This window comes from Vitis vinifera, chromosome 8 (assembly GCF_030704535.1).
Source record: "Vitis vinifera cultivar Pinot Noir 40024 chromosome 8, ASM3070453v1".
Taxonomy (NCBI): Eukaryota; Viridiplantae; Streptophyta; class Magnoliopsida; order Vitales; family Vitaceae; genus Vitis; species Vitis vinifera.
The window spans coordinates 10,595,270-10,619,359 of NC_081812.1; the positions used below are offsets into that span (position 1 = coordinate 10,595,270).

The window sequence follows — 24,090 nt, forward strand, 5'->3', positions numbered from 1 at the left end:
AGGAGCAAGAGGGTTTCTCGGAGATTCTGTTTTATGCCAAGTTGAATTTTCACATTTTCTCAAAGGATTGGTCTTAGATGCCTTTTATACACTTCTTTCAGTGTCCCCTTTTGCATTTAAATAAAAGAGCTAGTTCTGTTTCTGCAGATAGAAAATGCCAGAGCAAGCACCACCTCCTTTGTCATGCATATACCAGCAGCTGAGCATATAGATTATAGTTTGCTCTGAAAAGTCTCTACTTCGAAACACTTCTGTATATAGTTAATGACTTCTCTGTTGATTCGTAGGATTTAGCAAGCCATGGGTCTTGGGAGATCTCCCAAATAAAAAATCAACTATGTAAGATAATTCAGAACTATTATCTTCTAATCAAATTTGGCATTTATAAAAATAGTTGATAAAATTCATGGGCAAATAGGAGTAGGTGAAAGCAATGCAACTAACAGCTTTATTTTATACTAATATTTTTCATCTATTAATGACAACAATCATTCTATTCTCTCTGTATTCAAGAACATTCTCTCCTTTGTCAAAAGAGCAATGCATATTTCTGCATATGACAATACTGTAAATAACTCCATATGTGAAGTGCCACACTGCTGAAAGCCACTCCTGAAATCTAAGACTGACCAAGAAAGAGAACTGACACTATGAGGCTTCATCATGCTGCACCACCCTCTTCGAGGAGCATTTGATCGAAGTGCCACACTCCTGCAGGCCAACCAATTAAAAAAAAAAGATCTAAATGCCAACAAATGGAAGCGGATGGATTCATTGGTTACAAGCTTATATGAAAAGAAGACAGTGGCACTTGCTCAAAGAAAAGAGAAATGACAAAGAGTGAATTTAAAATTTGATTCGTACCATGTCCCTTTCCAACCCTTCTCAGTTGGGCAACATATTCTGAGATCTTCTTGATGGCTTCAACCTACAAAAGGAAAAAATCTAGTCACATTTTGAAGCCAAAGAACACTTTGTTTTTTCTTCCTTTATTCATGACAGACATTATGTGTTGACAATCTTCTCCAAATTGTTGTATGGTTGAATACATGAAAAGAACTATCATGTGACAATCTGTCAAAATGTGTTCTCTTGCAAATACATTTTTGGCTGGACACATGGAAAAATGAATTTTCTTCTATTTGGCATGTTTTCTGTCATCCTTAGGCTATGGGGAAGTAAACCCTTTTTTACCATAACTTGTATTAAGAGAAAAAAAAAACACCAAGAAGCACGCTTTTCACCATTTTTCATATAATACAAAAATGACTCTTTTTAAGTTCTGATGGCAAAAACATTAAACTCTTAGGTTTACCTGCTCTGTCAAAAACCCGCTCTCAATAAAATCTGTCAACTGGGGATCATTGTTTCGATCTGCCACCTGATATTCATCAAGAACAGAGCATATCTTAAAAGAGATCCATTTGTCCAAGTCACAATTATAGGTTGCAGATTCAAGAACCATGATGAGCTATAACAACCAGGTGATTGATTTAGACACCACCCATGCTACCCCATTTTAAGCAACAGATTCAAAATTAGTGGACCAGAAACCGAATAAAGAAGTCTTACACTGTGCAGGAGCAGGAGTTTCTCATTTGTTAACTTCTCCATTGACAATGCTAGCTCCATAGCTGAATCAATAATCATAGATAATTGAATGAGTTCCCAAAAAAAACAAAAAAAAAATTAAAATGTTCAAGACACAAGCAAGTAGAACAAACACAACAAGCTTGTGAATATGCCAGGTGAAAGTCAAATAAACTATGGAAGAAGGGTGGGCAGTCCTATTAAGGTGGTGTTTTTTCTGTAAAGAAACACAATTTCCGGAGTAGTAAAATATGAACAAACGACACCCAAAGAAAGAACAAGAAAAAGGAAATAAAAGATTTTGCATTACTCAAATCAAACATCTTTCATTCTGGAGGTTACAGAGTACGAAACAATGTCCTCAAGTAATGCATACTTAAATTCAACTTATTCCAAATTGCACGGTATGAGGGAGACCCAAACAGGAATTAAGGGGCACGTGAATAGTTTGATGGAGGGCATTTTGTGTGTTTGTGGATTCGGGAGCATAAAGAAATGACACCTTAAATTTATACTTTTGAAGAACTAAAACCTAGACAAATGCATGCCATATAAAATAATGCAGGTGTGTGCGAACACGCACACATGTCAACTCATAAGCATGGAGAAGAACCGAAAAGAAACTTACAGTACAATGCATCTCCCTTCTCAGCATGATCAAACTCTGAAGGGGTCATCAGGATAGGATGTAGCTTTACTTTTCCTCCTCTTTTGTTCTAGTAATTATCAGAAAGCATAGTATTAGATATGCAAAACCAAGAAAGAATAAGTAAATTAAGAAGGCAACAAATCACTTCTAGAAAACCTGGTATTCCATCAGTTTCTCAGCATGCTGTCTTTCTTCTTCACTTGACTCCTTGAAGAATCTGAAGCAACAGGATGATACATTAACTCTAATAATTAGAACAATCAAGCAGTATGAGAGAATTTATGGTTATTGGGGTTACTTGGCAAGGCCCCTGAGAGCAATGTTGTCCCTGTCGAAGTATGCAAACATTGAATGATACACATAAGACACATTGTATTCCACACTGTTATATCAAACAAAGCAAGAAAAAGGTCAGTAAGAAGAAAATTTTAACTGAAACAGGAACTAGTGATAACGATGATAATGATGCATGAAAAATCCTGGACCTGGACGAAGAAACAAAGTGAATGAAAAGTAAAGTGAATTTTACAGAGTAGAATGGTATCCCCCCTCTCAGGTCAGCCCTGCTCTTTAAAACAAACACATGCCCACAGCTTGAGATTCGCAGCTATAACTCCTAAAGTCCCATTGTCTTTTCCTGGGAATCCACTTAAGCAACTCAAAGAGAATTGCTCTGTCCGGACTAAGGAGACTACTTTACAAGGCTATATCAGAAAGCATTTTGTATGGTCTCAATGTAGTATGTTTTACAAAGATAGCAGAATACTGATAAGAGCAGAATATGAAACAATCTCCATCTTGGCTTTAATTTCTACCAAACCTCCCCATGATGGTCCCATTGTCTTCTCCACCACAATCCCCTAAGCATCCAAATCAACTAAACTACATGTTGATCACTAATGAGAAAAAATAGAAAAAATTTTAACCTCTCCCAGGAAGTTGAATTCCATTTATTTTATTTTTAGCACCTTCTGTAGACCATGATGAGTTAAAGAGTCTATGAATCATGTCCTGCCATAGACCAATTTTCATCTTCCTATTGAATTATCCACCCTAAACTTAATTTATCTAGCATCATAAACCAAACCACTAACTCGAGTTGAACTTGGCTTGGGCTCAAGAGCATGAAGAGCTAGACAATGGCTCATTACGCATGGTTGAATGATCATTTCTCATGCTTGACCAAACTTAACTAGATCATGTAAATTTGTAACTATGGTTATAGTAAAACTAAACATTAAGTTAAGATCACATATATGGTAGTCAACAAAAAGGTAGAGCCAACCAAAGCTTGGATTAGGTACAGTAATTTATTGTGAGCCTCATTTAGATCAAGATCAGCCAGCACCTAGTTAAGCTTGCTCAGGTTGTAGATAAAATTCAATGCGAAGTTAAAGCAGATGCATAAAACGAACAACAAGGAGGGACAGAAGGCAGGAAGCTTAACATGATCTTCCTAAAATTGGGCTGTTTCTTAAGAAGGGATGTGTTGCAAACTCTCTCTTTGTTAAGAATCAAAAGTACCAGGCATTGATGAATGTGAAAACCAAGTCAGGAACAATAAACAAGTAGAACCCAATTCTCAAAACAGGGACTAGAAGACAGGGTTCTCTGGGAAAACATATTAAGTTTAAGGTTTGGAGTTGGTGGGCGATAATGGCAGAAGAAAAAAAAATGAGAACACAAAGTCAATGCAACTTGAAGCTTTAAGCAAAGAAACAAAGAGGGGGAAAGCAAAAAATTGGAAAGGAATTTCGAACAGTTTTGTTTATTTATTTTAGAAATAATAAGAAAAAATAATTATAATAAAAACTATTTAAAGTCTTCATATTTTTAATTTATAATAATATTTGAGAAATAAAATAAAATAAAATATTAAATTTAAGTTTAATATTTATTTTTTTCCCATCTTCTTACAAAATTTTCATAATTTAAAATGAAAAGGTATACTAATTTTTCTCTATTTTATCATCATGTCTTAAACTTGCCATGATTTAGATAAAGATAAAAGTGAAAATAAAAAGTAAAGAAAAGTAAGAGAAGGATAAATAAAAAAAATAAAAAAATGAAAATATTTTTTCTATTTCACTTTGTTTCTAAAAATTATTTTTGAAAACGAATAGTAAAATTCTTTAAAATAATATTTTATTTTTAAAAACAGAAACTGTTTTTAAATCATTCGGAAAAACTGATCTTTGAATTTTAATATCTTTAATTTTTCTTTTAGGTCGGCTAAAAATTATTGAAAAAAATAAAAATAAATAAAACCCACTTGATTTGTTCATTAATGGCTGCTTCACACTCCTCGGAATAGCCTTGGCGAGCAAGTGAATGTTGAGGAGAAATCGGAACAAGAAAATCCTCCTTCTTCAACTCTTCAAACGGCTGAAATACCACTCTACTAGTCGACAACTCATTACTTCTCTCCCCTGATCCCCTCACCACCAATCCATTATTCCCTCTTCTCCTCAGCCACCGAGAAGTACAAGAGGAAGAAGAGCCGAAGCTACCAAAAAGAGGACTTCCAAGACCCTCCCCTGACGACCCTGAGAGAGAAACAGCTGAAACACCTCCCACAAGCATGGCTAATTCCATCACAGAAATGAAGAAAAGATGAGAAAGATGCAGATGAGAGGTGAAGTGATGAAGAGGCTGATGATATAATATAAGCTCCCTTTGAGAGAGTTCCATTCTGATGGGGCTCATTTTGGAGCGTAGGATGAGAACAGAGGTGGAGGGAGGAGGTTGCACCACGTGTAGAGGGCGTGTGGCGAGCTCGTGGTTTATCCAAGATGCCATGGAATCTGACCAAATATCTGCTTCACGTAGCGATCCAAATACGGTTTCACTCCACATCTAAATACCTTGTGTTTCTGGAAGTTATGACTTCCAAGCTTTCGTGTGTGACCAAATTGTTGAGGAGCCTGTCCTCCACACGAGGCTTTTCCTTATCCTCCATCCTACTCTTTTTTCTCAAGTCTAACGTATCTATCCATATATATATTTCTTATCTTTAATAATATTTTTAACTAATAATATATTTTCCATATATATATATATTTCTTATCTTTAATAATATTTTTAACTAATAATATATTTTTATAATAATGAAATTATTTAAAATATGGATAATTATGTTTTGGACCCAATTGAGCTCAAAAATTAAGTTTTGATCCATATAAGTTACATAATTAATGAGGATGATATGAAATATGAAAAGACCAATATACTATTTAAAACTATATTCTATCATAATATTTGACAAACCTTTTTATCTTAATTTTTTTAATAATTATTCTGAAAATTTATTATTTGTAGAAAACTAATTTTATAAAAAATATATTCTAAAAATATATCATTTAAAAAAATAAATTTGACATAGTTATTTTTTATATACACAATTTTAAAAATATATATTTTTCAAGTTGTTTGATTTTTAAATAATAATAATAATAATAATTTTTTATTTTTTTTTTAAAATGGTGTATTTTTTTCCAAATCACTAAATTATATTAAATTTATTAAGGTTTACAAAAGGAATAAAATTTAAATTAATACTTTTCTATTTTTTTTTTCTTAGTAAGCAAATGTCGTTATGGAAAGATAACAAATTCATATATTTCTTCTCAATTTTCACACTTTCTTTAGGTTTTGGGTTTAAATGGTGAACTTACACGAATCAAAGCTTAAATTTTGGGCACAATTGGGCCTAAAACACAATTATCCCTTTAAAATATATATATTATAAAATTAATTAATTTTATATTTTAAATTCAGTATGTAAAAACAATTATTAATTAATATGGATATATTTTTATAAATAATAATATTACCAATAATTATTATTTTATATATTATTTCTAAATAATAACATTTTAAAAAATATAAATTATTTTGTTAGTATATATATATATATATTAATATTAAAATAATACTATTTTATATTCACTTAGCTATTGATTAAAAATATTTTGGTATTTATCTTGAATTTTAATGTTAATTTTACTATTAAATATAAATATAATTTTTTTTAAGTTTATTTAATGCCTTTCTTCCTTATTTCACTTTGACTTTATTTCTTAATATCCTTTTAAAAATATTTTGATAAATGAATGTTTAATTTTTTTATAGGTGAAATTAAATTATATCATATTTAACTTGTTAAAAAAACATTTAAAAACTTAAAAAAAAAAAATTAAAACTATTGTGGATTTTATTTTATTCAAGTTTTTTTTTTAATAAAACTATTATCGGTTCTATTTTATTTGAATGTATTAAATTAATTTTTTTAAATGAATAATTTTCATTTTTCTTTAAGTTAAATTAGTTTTGTAAGATAAACTTTAAAATTTAAATAATTTAAAATTTAAGCGTTTTAATAAAAAATTGAAAACCATTTCTTGGTAAAAGAATAAAAAATATAGAAAAATAAATTAGTTTCTTATTTTATAATTAATCAATATAAATTAATTCAATACAAAATTAGATTGTGAACGATAAATCATTATTCAATTTGATATACAATAGTAGTTATTTCTATACTACAAGTTTCTAATTTATTAGTTATAAATAGTAAAAAAATAAAGTAATTTGAAAAAAAAAATGAGGTGACATCTTTCAACCACATAAATATAAAAATTACTTACGTATTACTGCATTTAAAAAATAAAAAATAAAACATCATTCATGTTACAAGTAATTTTAAGTCTACAAGATGAAATAGGGATTAAAATAGTCTTTATAAGATTTTCTATCATTTTAATAAGTTGATAATAAGTTGTATATCTATTTGGAAAATATGACACATCAATTAGTTTATAAAAAAATTTATAAGTTTAAATTATATATTTATCTGGTTGTTAACTTAAGAGCCTGGTGGGATTAGTCGAGGTGTGCGTAAGCTGGCCCGAACATCCACGGTTATAAAAAAAAATAAAAAATTAGTTAATATTAATTTTGATGACAACAAAACAAGGTTTAAAATTAATGTTTGGCCTTGAGTGTCATTAAGTAAGATGATTTATAAGATGACAATTATAAAGATAAATCAAGCTAAATGAAAATCAAGAAGTAGAAGAAGACATAAAAAGATGAGTTTTTAATATTTTGCCTAAAATATTATTGTAAGGTTGTTGATGTACTATGATTATGCATCTTATTTTTATTCATGCACCTAAAATCATCCAATAGTTGAATTGGTTTAATTTTTTTATATATGTATATTTGGATGATTTCATGTTCTCAGTTAAAACCTTAAGTCAATTTTTTTTTTTTTAAACTTCTCTAAAAGGTTTTAAGAAGGGTTCCACAAGTTTTTGAAAGTTCCAAACCTCAAAAACTATATTATTTGAGCACTTCAAAGTGCAACTTATTAAGGGGTCAAGTAATCGGTTGAGCCAATTGGGCTTGATTGATCGAGGTGCATTTTGCACACTCTCTCTTTTAGTAGCTATGCTCAGCTGGTTGAACTTTTGGCTCATCTAGTTGATGTTCAATTTGGGTCGTTCGAGCCTCAGAAAGCCCAATAATCATCTAGAGAGCATTTATTGCCTAACAACTAGTGAATTGGTAGAACTAGTTTTTCGATCAATTGATCCTTTAACTTGCCTAATGGTTAGTTTGAGTTTTCTTCTCTTATAAAAAAGCTCCAAACTTCATTATTTTGTAAACTTAACATCCTAAAAATCATTTTTGAGTACACTTTATTTAAAACTTGCATATCATTAGTGTAACTTGATTTTAGTTTATCATGTATTAATTTGAGCTTAAATTTGTGCTAAAATTTTGTGAGTTTAATTCTATATCTTTCATGTAACCTTTATGTGGTGAGCTCTAATATGAGGTATCACTTGAGGGAAAACACGAAGTGTGAGGTATAATTAATTTAGTGTTTGTAAGCGTCAGGTATCTCCTGAGGAATTTTGTATTAATGCTCTTGGAAACATTTGATTTTGCATATTGACCTTAATTGTCTTTGAGCACCATTATTACATGACTAAAAATTACTCAACCATTAACTTAATTCTAGTTTCACAAATAATTGAAGAAGTAGAAGACTATCATAATGTTGTTACCCTCTTAAGAACTTGAGATGTGGAACACCTTAGAAAACCCAATAATATAGCATTTCATGAATTTGATCATATATTATTCTATATTTCATACTTATAATATATATGTACATGTGTGTACATTTTTTTCTATTTAATTATTTGCTATAAAAGACTTGTGAGATAAGGTTAACAAAAAAAAAAGAAAAATGATTCATGATAGTTAACCGCTATTCTAATATCTTTTCCCATTTTTTCATATGTCACCCTTGTACTAGAGGCTTAACTTTTCATAAACTTAAATTGATATATGGACATTGAACATACATCTTAGCTACTCTATTCTCAAATAACCAATGAATTAACCATGGTCATTGCATCAAAATCAATGAGCACCTAAGTGGCATCAAGGGAAATGCATCAAATTTCCTACAATGTTACATCATGTCCAACAACTTATTCCATTAGTGTGTTACACAATCAGTTATAGATGGAATAATTAGATATAATTTATGAAATTTAACTTGCTAATTAGGTAGGATTTTTGGTGTAAGGACCAAAATGGGAAACAAACTATATATAGTTCAAGGTACACCATTACATTTAGTTGTGTAAGAGGATGAACTTGATGTATTAGGTTGTGTTGCCTCTTCTTAATTCAAGGGAGCAAAGCTTTATCCAACTAATAAAATGATGTTACTGCCAACATGTTTTAATATATCGAAAATAAAATATTAAAAAAAATTATCATTAACTAAACTACAATTATGTTAAAAGTTGTAACCATACAATGCAATATGTAAATGTTGAATACTCAAGTGTACTTTGAAAAATAAACTATGGAGACTTAGATCATGTTTCTTAAAAATTTTATCTAAAATTTTAAAATATGAGGTATTAAATTTTTTGAAAATAATATATATATATTGATTTGGGGCATTACACTCATCTTTACTTATACTAATAGTGTGCAGATGTTATACTCACCATTACTCATACTTGCATAGTAAGCCTTCATCCAATACAAGAATTTCAAATTTTCAACATGAAATATCAAACCATGGAAAATTTGAATTCACATACAAAAGAAGGCTTACTGTGCAAGTGTGAGTGACGGTGAGTGTAACACACATCCTAAACCAAAGTTTAGGGGTAAAATGTAGATTAAAAACAAAGAAATAGGTTAAATAAATTAAAAGTAGGTAGAAAGGTTTTTCACGTTTAAAAGTTTTAGGTATAAATTAGATTTTTTACCTTTTCTATATAAAAATCCTTTTGCGGGGAGATTAGAGAGATTAGATAATGCATGGTTGAAGATTTGAGAACTTAGGACTTGGAGATTAGTTTTTTGGGGTAAGATTCTAACCCTTCGATAATTTTAAAGAGTTTAATTCTTTTGGAAAATTTAAATTTAGATTAGGGTTTGATTTATTTATTTTTATAAAAATTAGAAATATATAAATATAGGTAGATTTATTGATGGATATTGAGAAATTCTACATATTCAAATGAATAGATTTAAACAAATAAAAATAAATATAAATAGAAGAAAATAAATCATAGATTTGGATGTGAATAAATAAATAAATAAATATTTTAAAAAAACATGTAGATGTGTGAAGAATGAGAGTTGCAAGGGAAAAAAAAGAAATGTGGGTGTGCTATAATGGCAATAAGATGGTGAAAAAAAATAGTGTGTACCATGTGATTTTTGGAACTGTGATGATAAAGGGAAAAAAAATTAGAATGACAACTTTGTGGGTAATTCGGGCCATCCATCATGCCTGCTCCGCCCTTATTGGGACTGGTATAGGAAGGTTTTTTAAAACCTGATTCGGATTTGGGGTGGGTATGGGTTTGTAGTTACCCACCCCGCCCAACCTTGAATATATAATTACCAATTTACCCTTAAATATTACAAAATGCCCCAAAAACTCCTCCCTATATATAATTTATTCTTCCTAGATTTTTAAGGTTTCATTCTCTTATGCCATATCATGAATTTATGTATTGTAGGGATTATTCCACCTTATGTATCAAGTATCACATCCATGGAAACTGACCATGTTCTTGAAGCAGCAAAAGATGCAAGGGGATTGACCAAGTGTTATTGAAGCTTTTCTATGTTAAATTGCTTCTTAGAAACACACACAAAGATTAGTTATGAAGCATGTTATGCAACCGTAGTAGTAGCTTGTGTTTATTTCAGAAAGTCTTATTTTCAAGCTTTGAAACTGAATTTAGATTTCTTGATGCCGAATAAAATTCTATTAAACTAATGATGTCCATAAAACAATATAGCCTTTCAACTATATTTTTTGGGTATGAATTTTCTTGTGCAGTAGCCATAGTATTCTATTATCGGTGTACTTCATTGGATGCAATAATGGGCTCTCTAGATATATCAATAGGTCAGTCAATATTGCATCTAATCAAATAGTTGCAATACCCGATCCCGAACTCGCCTTGCCCCGCCCTAAAAACACATTTGGTATAAGGATGAGATTATCAACTCTTTTGTAAACGGGAACAAGAGACATTAACCCGCCTCGCCCTGGGTTTGGGATGAGGATGGGAAAGAGATTTATATGATTGGGACAGGAATAGGATAGGGGTGGCCTATCCCAAATCTGCCACGTTGTCAATCCTAAAAACAATCAAAGAAAAGAAAAGAAAAAAGGCCAATGAATGGTGCTTTGGACAATTAACCTAATGGAGGGGGAAAAAATTTATACTCTGATGTCTTGGAAAGTGTGATGTACGGTAGGCTATGTAGGAAGATTGAAAAGGGTATTGCATGGTGAAACCAATAAGGTTAAGGGGAAAAAAAAAAACAAAATCATACTAATAAATAACATGAAGTTGATAATATGGTATGGGTCACTTAAGGCTTAGGGTTGCATGATAGGTTAGTAAAAAAAAGAAATGAAAAAGGCTAATGAATGGTGCTTTGGACAATTGACCTAGTGGAAGGGGAAAAAAAATTATGCTTATGATGTCTTGGAGAGTGTGATGTATGGTAGGCAATACAGGAAGATTGAAAAGGGTATTGCATGGTGGAACTGATAGGGTTAACGAAAAAATAAAATAAAAAAGAAAATCATACTATTAAATGACATGTTGATAATATGGTATGGTTCACTTAAGGCTTAGGGTGCATACTAGGTTAGTTAAAAAAAAAAAAAAAAAAGGCAGTTTACAAAAATAATAATAATAATAGTAAAAGTTTAATGCAAAAAATAAAAATGATGCACTTTTAGGAGTTTTATTCTATTATTAATGCAATAAATGGAAATAATGCACTTTAGGAGTTTTAGTACTTAAAAAAAAAGGATAGATTCTTAGGAATAGATTTTTTTGAATGCAATAAATGGAAATAATATACTTTTAGGAGTTTTAGTTAAAAATAAATAAAATTAATATATTCTTAGGAATAGATCTTTTTAATGCAATAAATGGAAATAATATACTTTTAGGAGTTTTAGTTCAAAAATAAAAATAAAAAATAAAAAATTGATAGATTCTTTGGAATAGATTTTGGAAGGAACACGATTTTTATAAAAATTTAGAAACTCGATCTTTAATTAAGTTGTTATTGGTTAAGAAATTGAAATAACATATTATTAAGAATACTAATTTTATAATTTTAGAAAAATAGTTAATAGTAACAATCATTTTCTTATATTATGTTAGGTGAAGAGTACATTCTTCAAAATTTTGAGTGTTTATTTATTAAGATGAATGATTTGTTTATATGCTTAGGTTCACTGATAGATAGTTTTTATTACATGACTCCATTATCTGTTTTGCCAAATAATGATAATTATCATATCTCACGTAAAAGAAATGAACCTAGCATAATTTTACACTTATGTCTAGGTCATATCAATCTAAATTAATAGGATCCAAAGACTAGTTAAATATAGAATATTACCTTCTTTGATTCTAAAAGAACTTATAGCTAGTGAATTCTATATAAAAAGTAAGTGACCAAGAAGCCATTTACAGCTAAAGGATATAGAGCCAAGGAGTGTTTGATGTTAGTGCATATTGACGTGTGTAAGTCTTTTAATGTCCATGCATGAGAAGTGTATGAGTATTTCATCACATTTATGGATGATTACTCTAAGTTTGAATATGTTTACTTGATGCATAGGAAGTCCAATGCCTTAGAAAAATTCATTGAATTTAAGGTAGAATCAGAAAACCAATTAGTTAAATGTATCTAGCCACTTCGATCTGATTGAGGTGGTAAGTACATGTCTACTCGGTTCTATTTTTTTCTCAAGGAGCATGAGATTATATCCTAGTTGAGTGCGCTTGGAATTCTACAACAAAATAGAGTGATGGAAAGAAGAAATTGAACATTGATGGACATGATGAGGTCTATGATAAGTTTCTTATCGTCTTGTATCCTTTTAGGAATATACCTTGGAGACTACGACATACATACTTAACCTAATGCCTTTCAAGTTGATACCTTTAACTTTTAAGAAGATGTGGAAATGTCACAAACGTAGTTTTCAATACATTCACATTTTGGGGTGCCCAACACCTAAAGGTAGACAAGTTGGAAGTAAGGTCTTAGGTATGCCAGTTTATAGGCTATCTAAAAGGGACAAGAGGGTATTAATTTTATAGTTAGGTTGATGAAAAAGTATTTGTTAATACAAATGCCAGATTTCTAGAAGGAGACTATGTGATAAGTAATAAGGTAAAACATAATATAGATTGGAGAGCACTTAAAAACACTCTCACATTAGCATAGAGGACTATGGATCCAGAGGTTTCTACACCTACCATTCTAGTCAATTCTAATGCACCAGTGTCTTGTTGTAGTAAGAGGGTTGTTATGCAACAAGATAAGTTTATATATTTGGGAGACTCTTTTAATGCAATTATAGAGGAACATGAGGCCGATCCCACAAATTATGATGAAGCAATGAGTAGTGAAGATGTTATTGTATGACTAGGAATTATGGAGGTAAAGTTAGAATCTATGTGTTCTAACAAAGTCTTTGATCTCACAGAAACATCTAAATGGATAAAACCCATAGGGTGCAAGTGGGTCTACAAAAGGAAGATGGGGGTAGATGAAAAGGTTGAGACATATAAGGTTAGGCTTGCAATGAAGGCTTATGGTTAAAAACTTGATTTCGACTATGATGAGACCCTATCGCCAGTAGCCATACTTAAATCTGTCAAAATACTTCTGTCCATTATGGTGCATCTTGATTATGAGATATGACAAATGGAAGTCAAGACAACAATCTTGAATGGTGATCATGAAGAGAGCGTCTATGTGATGTAACTAGATAGATTCATGGAAAAAAGCCAAGAGCAACTTGTGTGCAAGTTATATTAATCCATTTATGGATTAATGCAAACATCTTGCTTATGAAATAGACGTTTTGGTTTGGCTATCAAGGCTCTTGATTTTGATCAAAATGAGGATGATCCTTGTGTGTATAAGAAGATATAGGGAAACATTATGGTGTTTTTGGTCTTGTACAATGATGACATTCTATTAATTGAGAATGATGTAGGGTTGTTGTCATAAATTAAGACTTGGTTATCTACTTAGTTCTAATTGAAAGATTTGGGTGCATAATATATGCCTGGAATTAAGGTCCTTTGAGATTGCAAGAATAAGAACATTGTGTTGTCATAAGCCATCTACATTAATAAACTTTTAGTTAAGTATGTGATGTAGGACTTCAAAAAGGGTATACTACTCTTCAGGCATGGAACACATTTTTCTCAAGATTAGTATCCCAAGATCATTGGGGAGAAAGGTCACATGAAGACAATACTCTATGTTTCAGTAGCGGGTAGCCTTATCTATGTGATGCTATGTACCAAATAAAATATTTGCTTTGTTGTAGGAGGTATGGTGAGTATATATAAGTCAAATCCAAGCATGGATCATTGTACAACGGTCAAACATATACTCAAGTATCTTTTGAGAATGAGAGATTATATGTTGGTATATCATTGTGATGAGTTGTTACCCCTTGGGTATATGTATTCGAACTTTCAATCTGATAAAGACTCCCACAAGTTTAGTTTTGGGTTTGTGTTCACTCTAGGTGATGAGGTTTTTAGTTGGAGAAGTGTGAAACGATCCTATGTTGTTGACTTCACTATGGAAACCAAATACGTTATTGTTTTTGAAGTAGCAAAGGAAGTCGTTTGGCTTTAAAAGTTCTTGATGGGACTTGAATAGTACCCTTGGTTGCATCACTCATACTATTATTTTGTGATAACATTGGGCGGTGGCATATTCTAAAAAACCAAGAAACCACTGGAAGGGTAAACACATTAAAAGAAAATATCACTTGATATGTGAGATAGTAATAAAAGGAGATGTGGTTATGGAGAAGATTGCTTCTGCAGAGAACCTAACAAATTCCTTCATGAAGACTTGATTTACTAAAGTCTTTGATGGTCACACAGATAACATAAGTGGTAGATGTGTCCCAATATGCTTTAAGACTAGTAAAAGTTGGTAAGGATTGAACCTTTTAATGTATGATATGATGTAACAAATTGAGATTCATTTATAAATTTATTTATGTATGTTTCTTTATTTCCCATTTATTATCTCATTTTCATTAATTAGATATCTAAACATACATGCCCATATTTCTTACATTGTACATGACTTAGGTGCATTAAGAGTTGTACAGAGGATACAAGTCATGGGTTCCTTGTAAGTAGATAAATTGTTCATCGATTTTGGCAATCCAATAGAGACTATAATGCACTACCTCCTAATTGGAGGGATGACTTGTCTTGACCATCGAGATGAGTTTCCTATGGTGAGCGCACTAGTGTGTATGGTTACATATTAGATAGAATTTATGGTGAATCATGATGTAAGACTATCGATTGTCATGATTTACCAAGCTACTGTACTACATGGACTCTCAATCTTGAGAGGATATTGAGTCTGTGTCAAAGTTAGTAGAAGACTTTGATCTATGAGTAAGACCTTAAAATGGTCACATAAAGGCACCATGATATCTCATATGTTTGAGACATTGTGTCTCTTTAATTGATCTAAAGGATATGTGATCTAGAAGTCTATGACCGTAGTATTTCCTATAATGGAAATTTGATATATGCTCATTGGAGTTAGAGTACGTTAATTAATCACATAATAAGTGAGATTTGTAACTTAATGATTAAAGATGTAATCTTGATAAGTGATAGTATTACCTTGTTATATTATAAACACTAGTTAATTGAGAGTTTACATGCAGTGTATAGTAGGTTACAAACCTTAACTTATCTTGTTGTTATTTACATAGGGTACTATAGTGTAATTGATTCTCTTTAGTGGGATGTTGGATCACCTTTAAAATTGGATTTTGAAGAAGCCAATACTCTTATGGGTCCCAATGGTCATCGCTTTGGGCTTATATACCATGATGACACAGGTTATGAGGGTTGGATCGACTCTAGGTTCACTCTTGTCCATAAGGGTATTTTGGTAATGATGCAAGGTTGGACATGAGATAGTAAATAAGGTTTTTGAATTAGGCTAATTGATTAATTAAATGACCTTATGTGGTTAATTAATCAATTAGAATTTGTTTTGGATTAGATTAAGTGATTTATGTCCATGTGGGCTCAAGTCACTTAAGTTTAATAGGGGAACCCTATAAATACTCTTTTAGGAGTTTGGGTTTCTAAGATGTTTTAGTGATTGACATTTTCCACCCCCAGAGAATGAGAGAGAGCTAAAGCATCCTCCTTTCCAAAGCCTACCCTTTGGAGTGCCAAAATCGTAATTAAAGTCATTAAATGGAAGATCTTAGGTGCATGAAAGCTTCAAAATCTTTAGACTTCTTCTTCACCATGTGGAATTGATTTGGGAACGTCCAAATTGGAGGTGAGGTTTTCTCTAACTCTGTTAAACTAGATCTTGACATTAAAAAATTTTATTTTTTTTGCTTCCGTTGCTAGGATCTAGAGCCCTAGGAAGTTATTCATGCACCTAACCTGAACTTGAGATAAGGAATGGAGTGATTGGGATTCCTTACAATTTTGAAATTATGTAAAATGTTATTTTTATTTCTCTACATATGAATCAAATACATTTGTGTATGAAAAATATATTTGATAATATTTGATTGTTTACAAATAAATAAATAAATAAATGGAGATATTATGTTTTTGTAAGTGTGAGTAAATGAAACAAAATTATTTGACTTTAGTTTATTTCAACCTAAGCACCATAGTATCATTATAGACCTTTACATTCCTTGATGGAGATTACAATTGCTTTGAATCCCAACTTTTAGGGATTTGATGAGAAATTATTAGTACTAGTAATGTTTGGTTCCACCTACCTTAAAATGAACAAATTTGAGGCTAGCCACTCATTTGTAAAGTTTTACTTAATTAGACATCATTTGTTATTTGGTACTTAGTGTAAAAATATTTTGATATCTTCTTATTTGATTTGATGTGAAATTGTTATTCATATAAATATGAAAAAGTTTGATTGAAAAAAATTTGGATACTTTTAATATGTTTGAAACTCAAGAATTTTTGTAAAAAAAAGATTGTAAATTATATATTTTATATGTATTCATGATTAAAATTTTTTATCTATGAAACTATATTAATATTTCCTATTGGCCTTTGAGCTCATTCCCTCCCATTTTAGGTACTCTCCGTACGAACGAGGGGCAATGGCTGCATCATGTGATTATCTTGTTATGAGTTCCGGATCTACTTCAATAAAAAACTAGATTAGATTATATTAACTTAATAAATAATTTGCAATATTATCTGTTTACTGGTTGCGGTTTGTAGTTTAAAGCAGAAATGAGAAGGGTAAAATCAGGCAGTACTTGTTCTAAAACCCTAAAAAACCTCGGTTTTTGAACTCCACTGTTGGTCCTTGACAACTTCTGAAGTGAGGTGTGGACAAATGTTACTCATTGATGTGCTTTTATTCATTCCTAGTCGTTAAGGTTAAGTAAATGTTTCTGGGAATGGAACTTGATATTCACTGCCATCTAGACATGGTATAGAAGTAATGGAAACTTCTTCCCTCCTTATTCAAAGTCAAATGAAAGAAGTAGAGAAGCAAAGCAGCCCAGTATAGTATTCCTGCTGCCATATTGGAAATTGCTTCAAATATTTCTGTCCTCATGTTCAATATCCTTTTCTGGAGCCAGGATCAATTTGTGAATCCAAATCTCCTCATTTCATTTCTCAGTTGGTGAAGTCAGGTCCTTTAAATAGCCACCTAAGCGTAGCTGTGAATTGTGATCCTTAACCTAAATGTATGTTTATTCTGATTGTCCTCTCGTCATTTTGGATAATCAATTTACCTATAGGATATATATTTGTTGACTCCCAAAACATAGAATGCATGTTGTATCATAGTTTTTGAGCTAGTTCAGTTTCTAATGAAGCAGGTCTTCCAGTTTGGTGTGGTTTGGAACTATCGGTTTCCTTTCCTAACATGTTACAAATGCTGCAGTCTTGATCAGTTGGTTTTGGGTTTGTCCTGGCACTTGAAGCTGGGTAAGTTTATTTTAGTTCCATAATTGAAAAAAAGAAAAATCAGTTGGACGTTCCCCTTATACAAATGGGCTCAAATCCTTTATATATATATATATATAATATTATTTTTTTATTTTGGGGTTGATTTTTTAAATTAATTAATTAATTTATTTGTGGATGGAAACACATAGTGGACGGAAAGGAGATATTAGTGCCTTATCAGTTGGGTCATAGTCCATCTCATCACAAATGTAGACGTCCACATGCGAGCCTTTCAGCACTTTTTATTTGATTTCTTTCTTCTTCTCTGGACATCTAGTTATTCTGGTCATGAGAGGAAGGAAAAGTGTGAGGGTTAACATGTAGAGTAAGTTTTCAACAACTATTAATGAAGCGTGAGTATGCACGCCTTCTAAAACATGCATACTTAGATATTTTCCTCAATTATCCGATTGTGATCTAGCGTCACACATGTAAATGACTTTGAATACATTACCTAGGGAGAGAGGCCTGACCTTGGGACACCCATCGAAGGAAAAATGAAGAGAAGATATAAGTTGTTTGGTCTGCAAGGAATGAAGCCTCCACCTTAGAGAGGCTTGACCTTGGGACACCCATCAAAGGAAAAATGAAGAGAAGAAATAAGTTGTTTGCTCTGCCAGGAATGAAGCCTCCACCTTCACCATGAGCGGGAGAAGGGCATGGATATGAGATGTGGAATGAGAGGAGGAACCAGTGGTTCACATAGCGACAGTATGGCTCATTATCAATTACTTATGGGATGCGTGTGGCTTTGGTGTACCTTTGGCTCTGATGTTGAGACTTGAGACTGCAACTTTTGAAGATAGATGCCACAACAAAGGCCCATGGACACCACGCGTCCTTGACCACTTGATGTTCCACAAACATCCATTACTCGGATATAGTTACTTTAGTAGTGAATTGAAGGGGTGTATTGGGATCGCGCCATGCTGATAGCTCCGGTACACTTAAGGACATCCACCACAGGCATGGCCTGTGGATAACACACGTCCCCTTTGCCATATCAAGACAAGTTACTGGGGTTGACACACACTACCATTCAGAATCATTCATTGAGAAGGCTGAATTGGTTCTGAACAAATATCAATATACATGGTCCCTTGATATATGACAATACAAGGAGTAAAGATGATGCTGAATGGGTATTAGTAACTGTGAAACTGGGATGGGAGGAAGTCGAGCTGAATTTGTTTGGTTGAACCTACAAGTCTATTTGCAGAGGTGTGACAGGGACACTCAAAGGAGATGCCCTTTTTCCTTCTCTTCATCTTTTGTGGCTTAAGTTTAAGTCTCATTTAGCTAAAATGGAACTCTAATTCCATATTAAAAGCCAAATACTTGTAGGTTACCCAATTCCAAAATAGAATTGGATCCGAAACCCAAAAGGGTTGCAGATACGTCTGTCCACAATTAACTTGACTGTTATTACCAAACATGGTTACGAGTTATCTGTTTGTCATGGTGATTTATTTATCATCTCAGAGACGGTTCAAAAACCAATTGTATTCAGATTCTTTTGCAGGCACACACTCACACACATACGTCTAGATAGAGGAAAAACATCAAGACCATGAAAGCTCCATTTTATTCTCTGTCCCTAAAATCTTGAGGAATAGTGGTGTATGGCGACAACCCAATTCTATTCAACCCGAAAGCGATCTCCTAACCCCAATCATTCACTCCCCCATTTAAGCGCCAGCCTCAACACCATCACCCACTACCACCACCACTGCCATGGCCACCACTACTACCGACGCCTCCCCAAAATTTCGCCACGTCCCACAACCCTCCGACTACCGCCCCGAAATCACTGTCAATTCCTCTCACGACGGCCTTGAGTTCTGGCAGTTCATGATCGCCGGCTCAATTGCGGGCTCCGTCGAACACATGGCCATGTTTCCAGTAGATACCCTCAAGACCCGTATGCAGGTTATTGGCGGGTCGTATCCGGCTCCGTCCATCGGTCTCCGGCAAGTCCTTGGCTCCATTTTGAAGATGGAGGGGCCCGCCGGCCTCTACCGCGGCATTGCTGCAATGGGTCTCGGCGCCGGACCTTCCCATGCCGTGTATTTTTCGGTGTATGAGCTCTGTAAAGATTTTTTCTCGGCCGGAAATCCAAATAATTCTGCTGCCCACGCGGTTTCGGGAGTTTTCGCTACTGTTGCGAGCGATGCTGTGATTACACCAATGGATATGGTGAAGCAGAGGTTGCAATTGAAGAGTAGCCCATATAAGGGCGTGATGGATTGTGTGAAGAGAGTGTTGATGGAAGAGGGAATTCAAGCTTTTTACGCATCATATCGCACTACTGTTGTGATGAATGCGCCGTTCACCGCAGTTCATTTTGCGACTTATGAGGCCGCAAAGAGGGGGCTGATGGAGGTCTCTCCGGAGAATGCAGATGATGAGAATTTAGTGGTTCATGCCACTGCCGGAGCCGTGGCTGGGGCTTTAGCTGCAGCTGTTACAACTCCACTTGATGTTGTCAAAACTCAGTTGCAGTGCCAGGTGAAAGCCTTTGTGTAATCATATGATTTGATTTGCCTGCCTTTTTTTGGGGTGCTCATTATTTTGCTTTTGAGTGGGTAGTTCTTGATTAATTCTTTGCACAGTTATTACCAGATTGTTTCTCTTGTCCCTTTCTTTTTTCCCTCTGTTTTTTATTTTTCAAAATTGTTGGATTTCGATATGAAGATGAGAGAAGCCTGTCAATTTGACAAAGACAACAAATTCCTGGGATTCTAACTACTGCTACTGCAAAATTAAATTGGGCAGTCATGAAGTTGGTTTAGCATGGGTTCCCAAGATAAAAAGATATAGTTGTTCTAAGATTGAGGGGAGTGCTGAGGCCGCTGATTGGCTCAGCTCTTTCTCTGTTGATTTTCTCTGCTGCTGTTCAAGTTTCAACAATTTAGATCCAGGATTAGTGGAGCTTTCTGAGTATTGTATTAATTTCTCTTTAAAAATGGATATGGACATATCCCAGTTAGGTGGGATATTGCCTTGTTGAGTTGAATTGGGTGGATTGGTATATTTTATTTCTGACTTTGCTTGCCACCGAGTCAGGCATTAGAAAGTAACGAGTTATTAAGAATAGAAAACTCGTGAACACATGGATAAAGAATACATTAAAAATTACACCGAGCTCCTTTATCGGGCTGCTAACAATGAATTTATGGTTTCAAATCAGCACCAAACTCTGACCAGCCCCGTCTAGATGTTAATTGTTGACCAGGCATATATAATTTTAAGATGCCTGTTTTCTAGCTCAATGTGTCGTGCTGTAATTATGTGGGAGCAGTAGATTTCTGGGCTGGTAAAAGGATTATCAAGTGAATGTATGTGGTGGGTTCTATGTCTTCAATTCTTTACATATTCTACAGAATAATATTAAAATTTTTAGTATCTGAGAAGTTTTCTTCCAATCTCAACTTGCCTACCTCCTAAACATGTAAGAAAGAAAATTAAGAAATAACTAAAGGCTTCTAGGTTCTGGTCCTTCGCTTTCTATGTCTGAAATTATATTGATATCTTTCTCAATGTTTTGTGTTGTGAAACTGTGAAAGAACTAGTCATGTATCATAAAAATTAGTGCTTCATGTTGTTCTATGTGTTTCGCAGACACAGATATGCTGGCATGACTAATCTTAAAAAATAGGACTTGGACATGGAAGGAGTGTGCTCATTCTATGTATCCTAGGAGTTCCAGAGAACTATTGCAAAGGGTATAGTGTATTTTGCTACTCTTTTCATTGTGTTAGTTCCTAAGGTGAGTGGATCCATCAATCAAGAATTTGGCACCATGCAGTTTGGTCACAAGCCTTTAGAAGATCATCTCTAAACTCTGTTTCATATACATGGTTTTATTTCTCACATATTCTTCAAGAATCTCCTACTAGTTCGCCTTTGTCAAAGAGAGAAAATTTTCCTTTTTTGCTAGGTTTTTTTTTTTTTTCCTTTTCCTTTTCTTTTTATGCCTCGGACTTGAACCAGGGACCTCCCACATGTCCATCCTCAACATCATTAAAGAGAAACAAATACTTATGTTTTATTTGCAAACATGGATACTGGAGGACATGACTGGGGAGTGTTGAACATTTGTTCAAGGGTTGCTGGTGGCATACATGTAAATGCCTTATCAATCCTGCTAGTTAAGTTCCCATTGAAGAGCTCCATTTTGATAAATTGTTCCAAATGCTGGAGTAATAATGCTGGTTTGGCCGATACATCAACTTTCTGGGTTGACCACAGTTCTAAATTCCTTTTATCTTCTGGGATCTAGTTAACCAAAACTGCACACTGGTTTTGCCAATTGAGGGAGTTCGTTTTCTTTTCTGATTCCCATGTGTTGGTTCACATCCTGCTTTTCTAGATTCTCTTGCTGCACGTTGCGTCTTCTTATCCATACGAGCCAGAGTGGTTCCTCTATTTTTGACACTTACAGGAAATTTGGGGAAATTTTCCGATTAAATTTAACATACCCCTAACTGCATTCGTCATAAAGTTGTCTTTCATTGTTATGCAGGGTGTCTGTGGATGTGATAGATTTTCTAGTGGTTCCATTAGGGATGTTCTTGAAACCATAGTGAAGAAGGATGGTTACGGTGGGCTTATGAGGGGATGGATCCCCAGGATGCTCTTCCATGCACCAGCCGCTGCAATCTGCTGGTCCACCTATGAAGCAGCAAAAGCCTTCTTTGAAGAGCAGAATGGCCGTAGTAACCTGGTTAACTGAGGAACCACAACTGTGCCTTGTGGACGACACCTCAACCTAATTGGCCGACTGTGTGAAATTTATTCACCATAGTTGGATTGGAATAGTGGAATAACAGGTGGGCATCATTTTCCCATCACAAGGCAGTTGTTTGTTTAAATGGTGTTGGTTGGATCACGCACAAGTATAGGATTAAATGTATTATGCAAATGGCTGTGGTGACTGCTCATATGAGATGATGTTAATGATTTATTCATCACGGTGGCGATTTGTCCTCCCCTTGCATGAATATGTATATTTGCTATGGAATGTGGAATTTGTGCTTCATTGAATCGGTGCCACCCCGCTGTTGGAGAAAACCAAACAAGTCATATAAACTAACAAATTGTTGACGCCTGAAATCATCCAACACATGCATCCATAGCATTAATCCGTTTGCTAGAAAGATGTACGAAAACATGCACAAACGTGTTGCTGTAGGGGGCTCACTGTCAGTAATTTGATACACATACACAGCGCAAAGGTCTCATGTGCTGGCATCTTACACCTATGAGTGCCTATGGTTCATGAGCAAGACAGAGTAATAACCGAGGCTGATGAGAGATTATGTAAATGAAAAGGCTTGGTGGTGGCTTGAGGGTGTAGCATGTTTGGGTGGCTTGACAATATGACAACAATTGAAGTGTAGAATTTTGGATGGTTTGTATTTTTGCTTCAAAAAGGAGGTTATGAGAAGGAGTTTCCAAGTGAAAGAATGATTTTTTGGATTTGTTATTGAAGGAATAAAAAAATAAATAAATTAATCATGCCTCCTTAAGAACCTATGGTGTTTTCTCTTAACATTGAGGAAATGACTCGAATGTCATTTAGGAAGGGTGTGACTCAATAGATGGTGATAGTGCATGGTTTACATTACACCAATAGCATGACATGGGGGTTTCAGTATGAATAAGGTGTGATGGTAAGCCTTGCTAGTACTAAGGATGAACATATTAGTTTTAACAAATTTATTACTAACCTAATTTTATAGATATATCATAAAATATCGATGGATGCTTTAATATAAAGTATCGATGGATGCTTTAATATAAAGTATCGATGAGACAAAAATTATCATTATTAAAACTCATGAAAATATTGAATTTTTTTTTTTAAGAAATGATATAAAAAATAATAAACATTTTGAAGTTGTTTTATAAAAAAATACATTAAGAAATGTCAATAAAACAAAAATTAATAAAAAAGAAAACCTTAGAAATATTGGGAAAAACTCTAAAAATGATTAAAATATATATATAAAGAAATTGATATACATTGAAGGACTATTTTAAAAAATAATAATAATTATTATTATATAAAAGACATAATAAGATAATTAAAATTAACATATTTATTATTTTAATTAATTAGTATAAGTGTAAATATATAATGTTATGCAGATTTTATAACAGTAAAGCAAATTTGATTTAGTGGTAAAAGGCTATCCATTTCTTGCTCAAGCTCATTTTAAGTTAAGTCTT

The 24,090-nt window shown here is 33.2% G+C and overlaps 2 protein-coding genes across 5 annotated transcripts; one reads left to right on the forward strand and one right to left on the reverse strand.

The window, feature by feature from the left end:
* Nucleotides 1-421: 421 nt before the first annotated feature.
* Nucleotides 422-5,110, reverse strand: LOC104877317 (ferritin-4, chloroplastic). Of its 2 annotated transcripts, XM_059738938.1 has the most exons (8): nt 4,512-5,110; nt 2,538-2,621; nt 2,396-2,456; nt 2,219-2,306; nt 1,573-1,634; nt 1,316-1,381; nt 865-928; nt 422-711 (listed from the first exon to the last, which is right to left on the reverse strand). In XM_059738938.1, the coding sequence occupies exons 1-8, from the start codon at nt 5,093-5,095 to the stop codon at nt 662-664; spliced, it is 1,059 nt and encodes a 352-aa protein (XP_059594921.1). In that variant the 5' UTR covers nt 5,096-5,110; the 3' UTR covers nt 422-661. The 2 variants fall into 2 exon arrangements, with proteins under 2 accessions (XP_059594921.1, XP_059594920.1); XM_059738937.1 differs by having other exon boundaries at nt 422-928.
* Nucleotides 5,111-18,324: 13,214 nt separating this feature from the next.
* On the forward strand, nt 18,325-22,897 carry LOC100249984 (uncharacterized). Of its 3 annotated transcripts, none has more exons than XM_002262808.5 (2): nt 18,325-20,364; nt 22,382-22,897. In XM_002262808.5, the coding sequence occupies exons 1-2, from the start codon at nt 19,591-19,593 to the stop codon at nt 22,589-22,591; spliced, it is 984 nt and encodes a 327-aa protein (XP_002262844.1). In that variant the 5' UTR covers nt 18,325-19,590; the 3' UTR covers nt 22,592-22,897. The 3 variants fall into 3 exon arrangements, with proteins under 3 accessions (XP_002262844.1, XP_059594922.1, XP_010653395.1); XM_059738939.1 differs by having other exon boundaries at nt 19,353-20,364; nt 21,478-22,897; XM_010655093.3 differs by lacking the exon at nt 22,382-22,897 and adding an exon at nt 21,484-21,581 and having other exon boundaries at nt 19,353-20,364.
* The last annotated feature ends 1,193 nt before the right edge of the window (nt 22,898-24,090 follow it).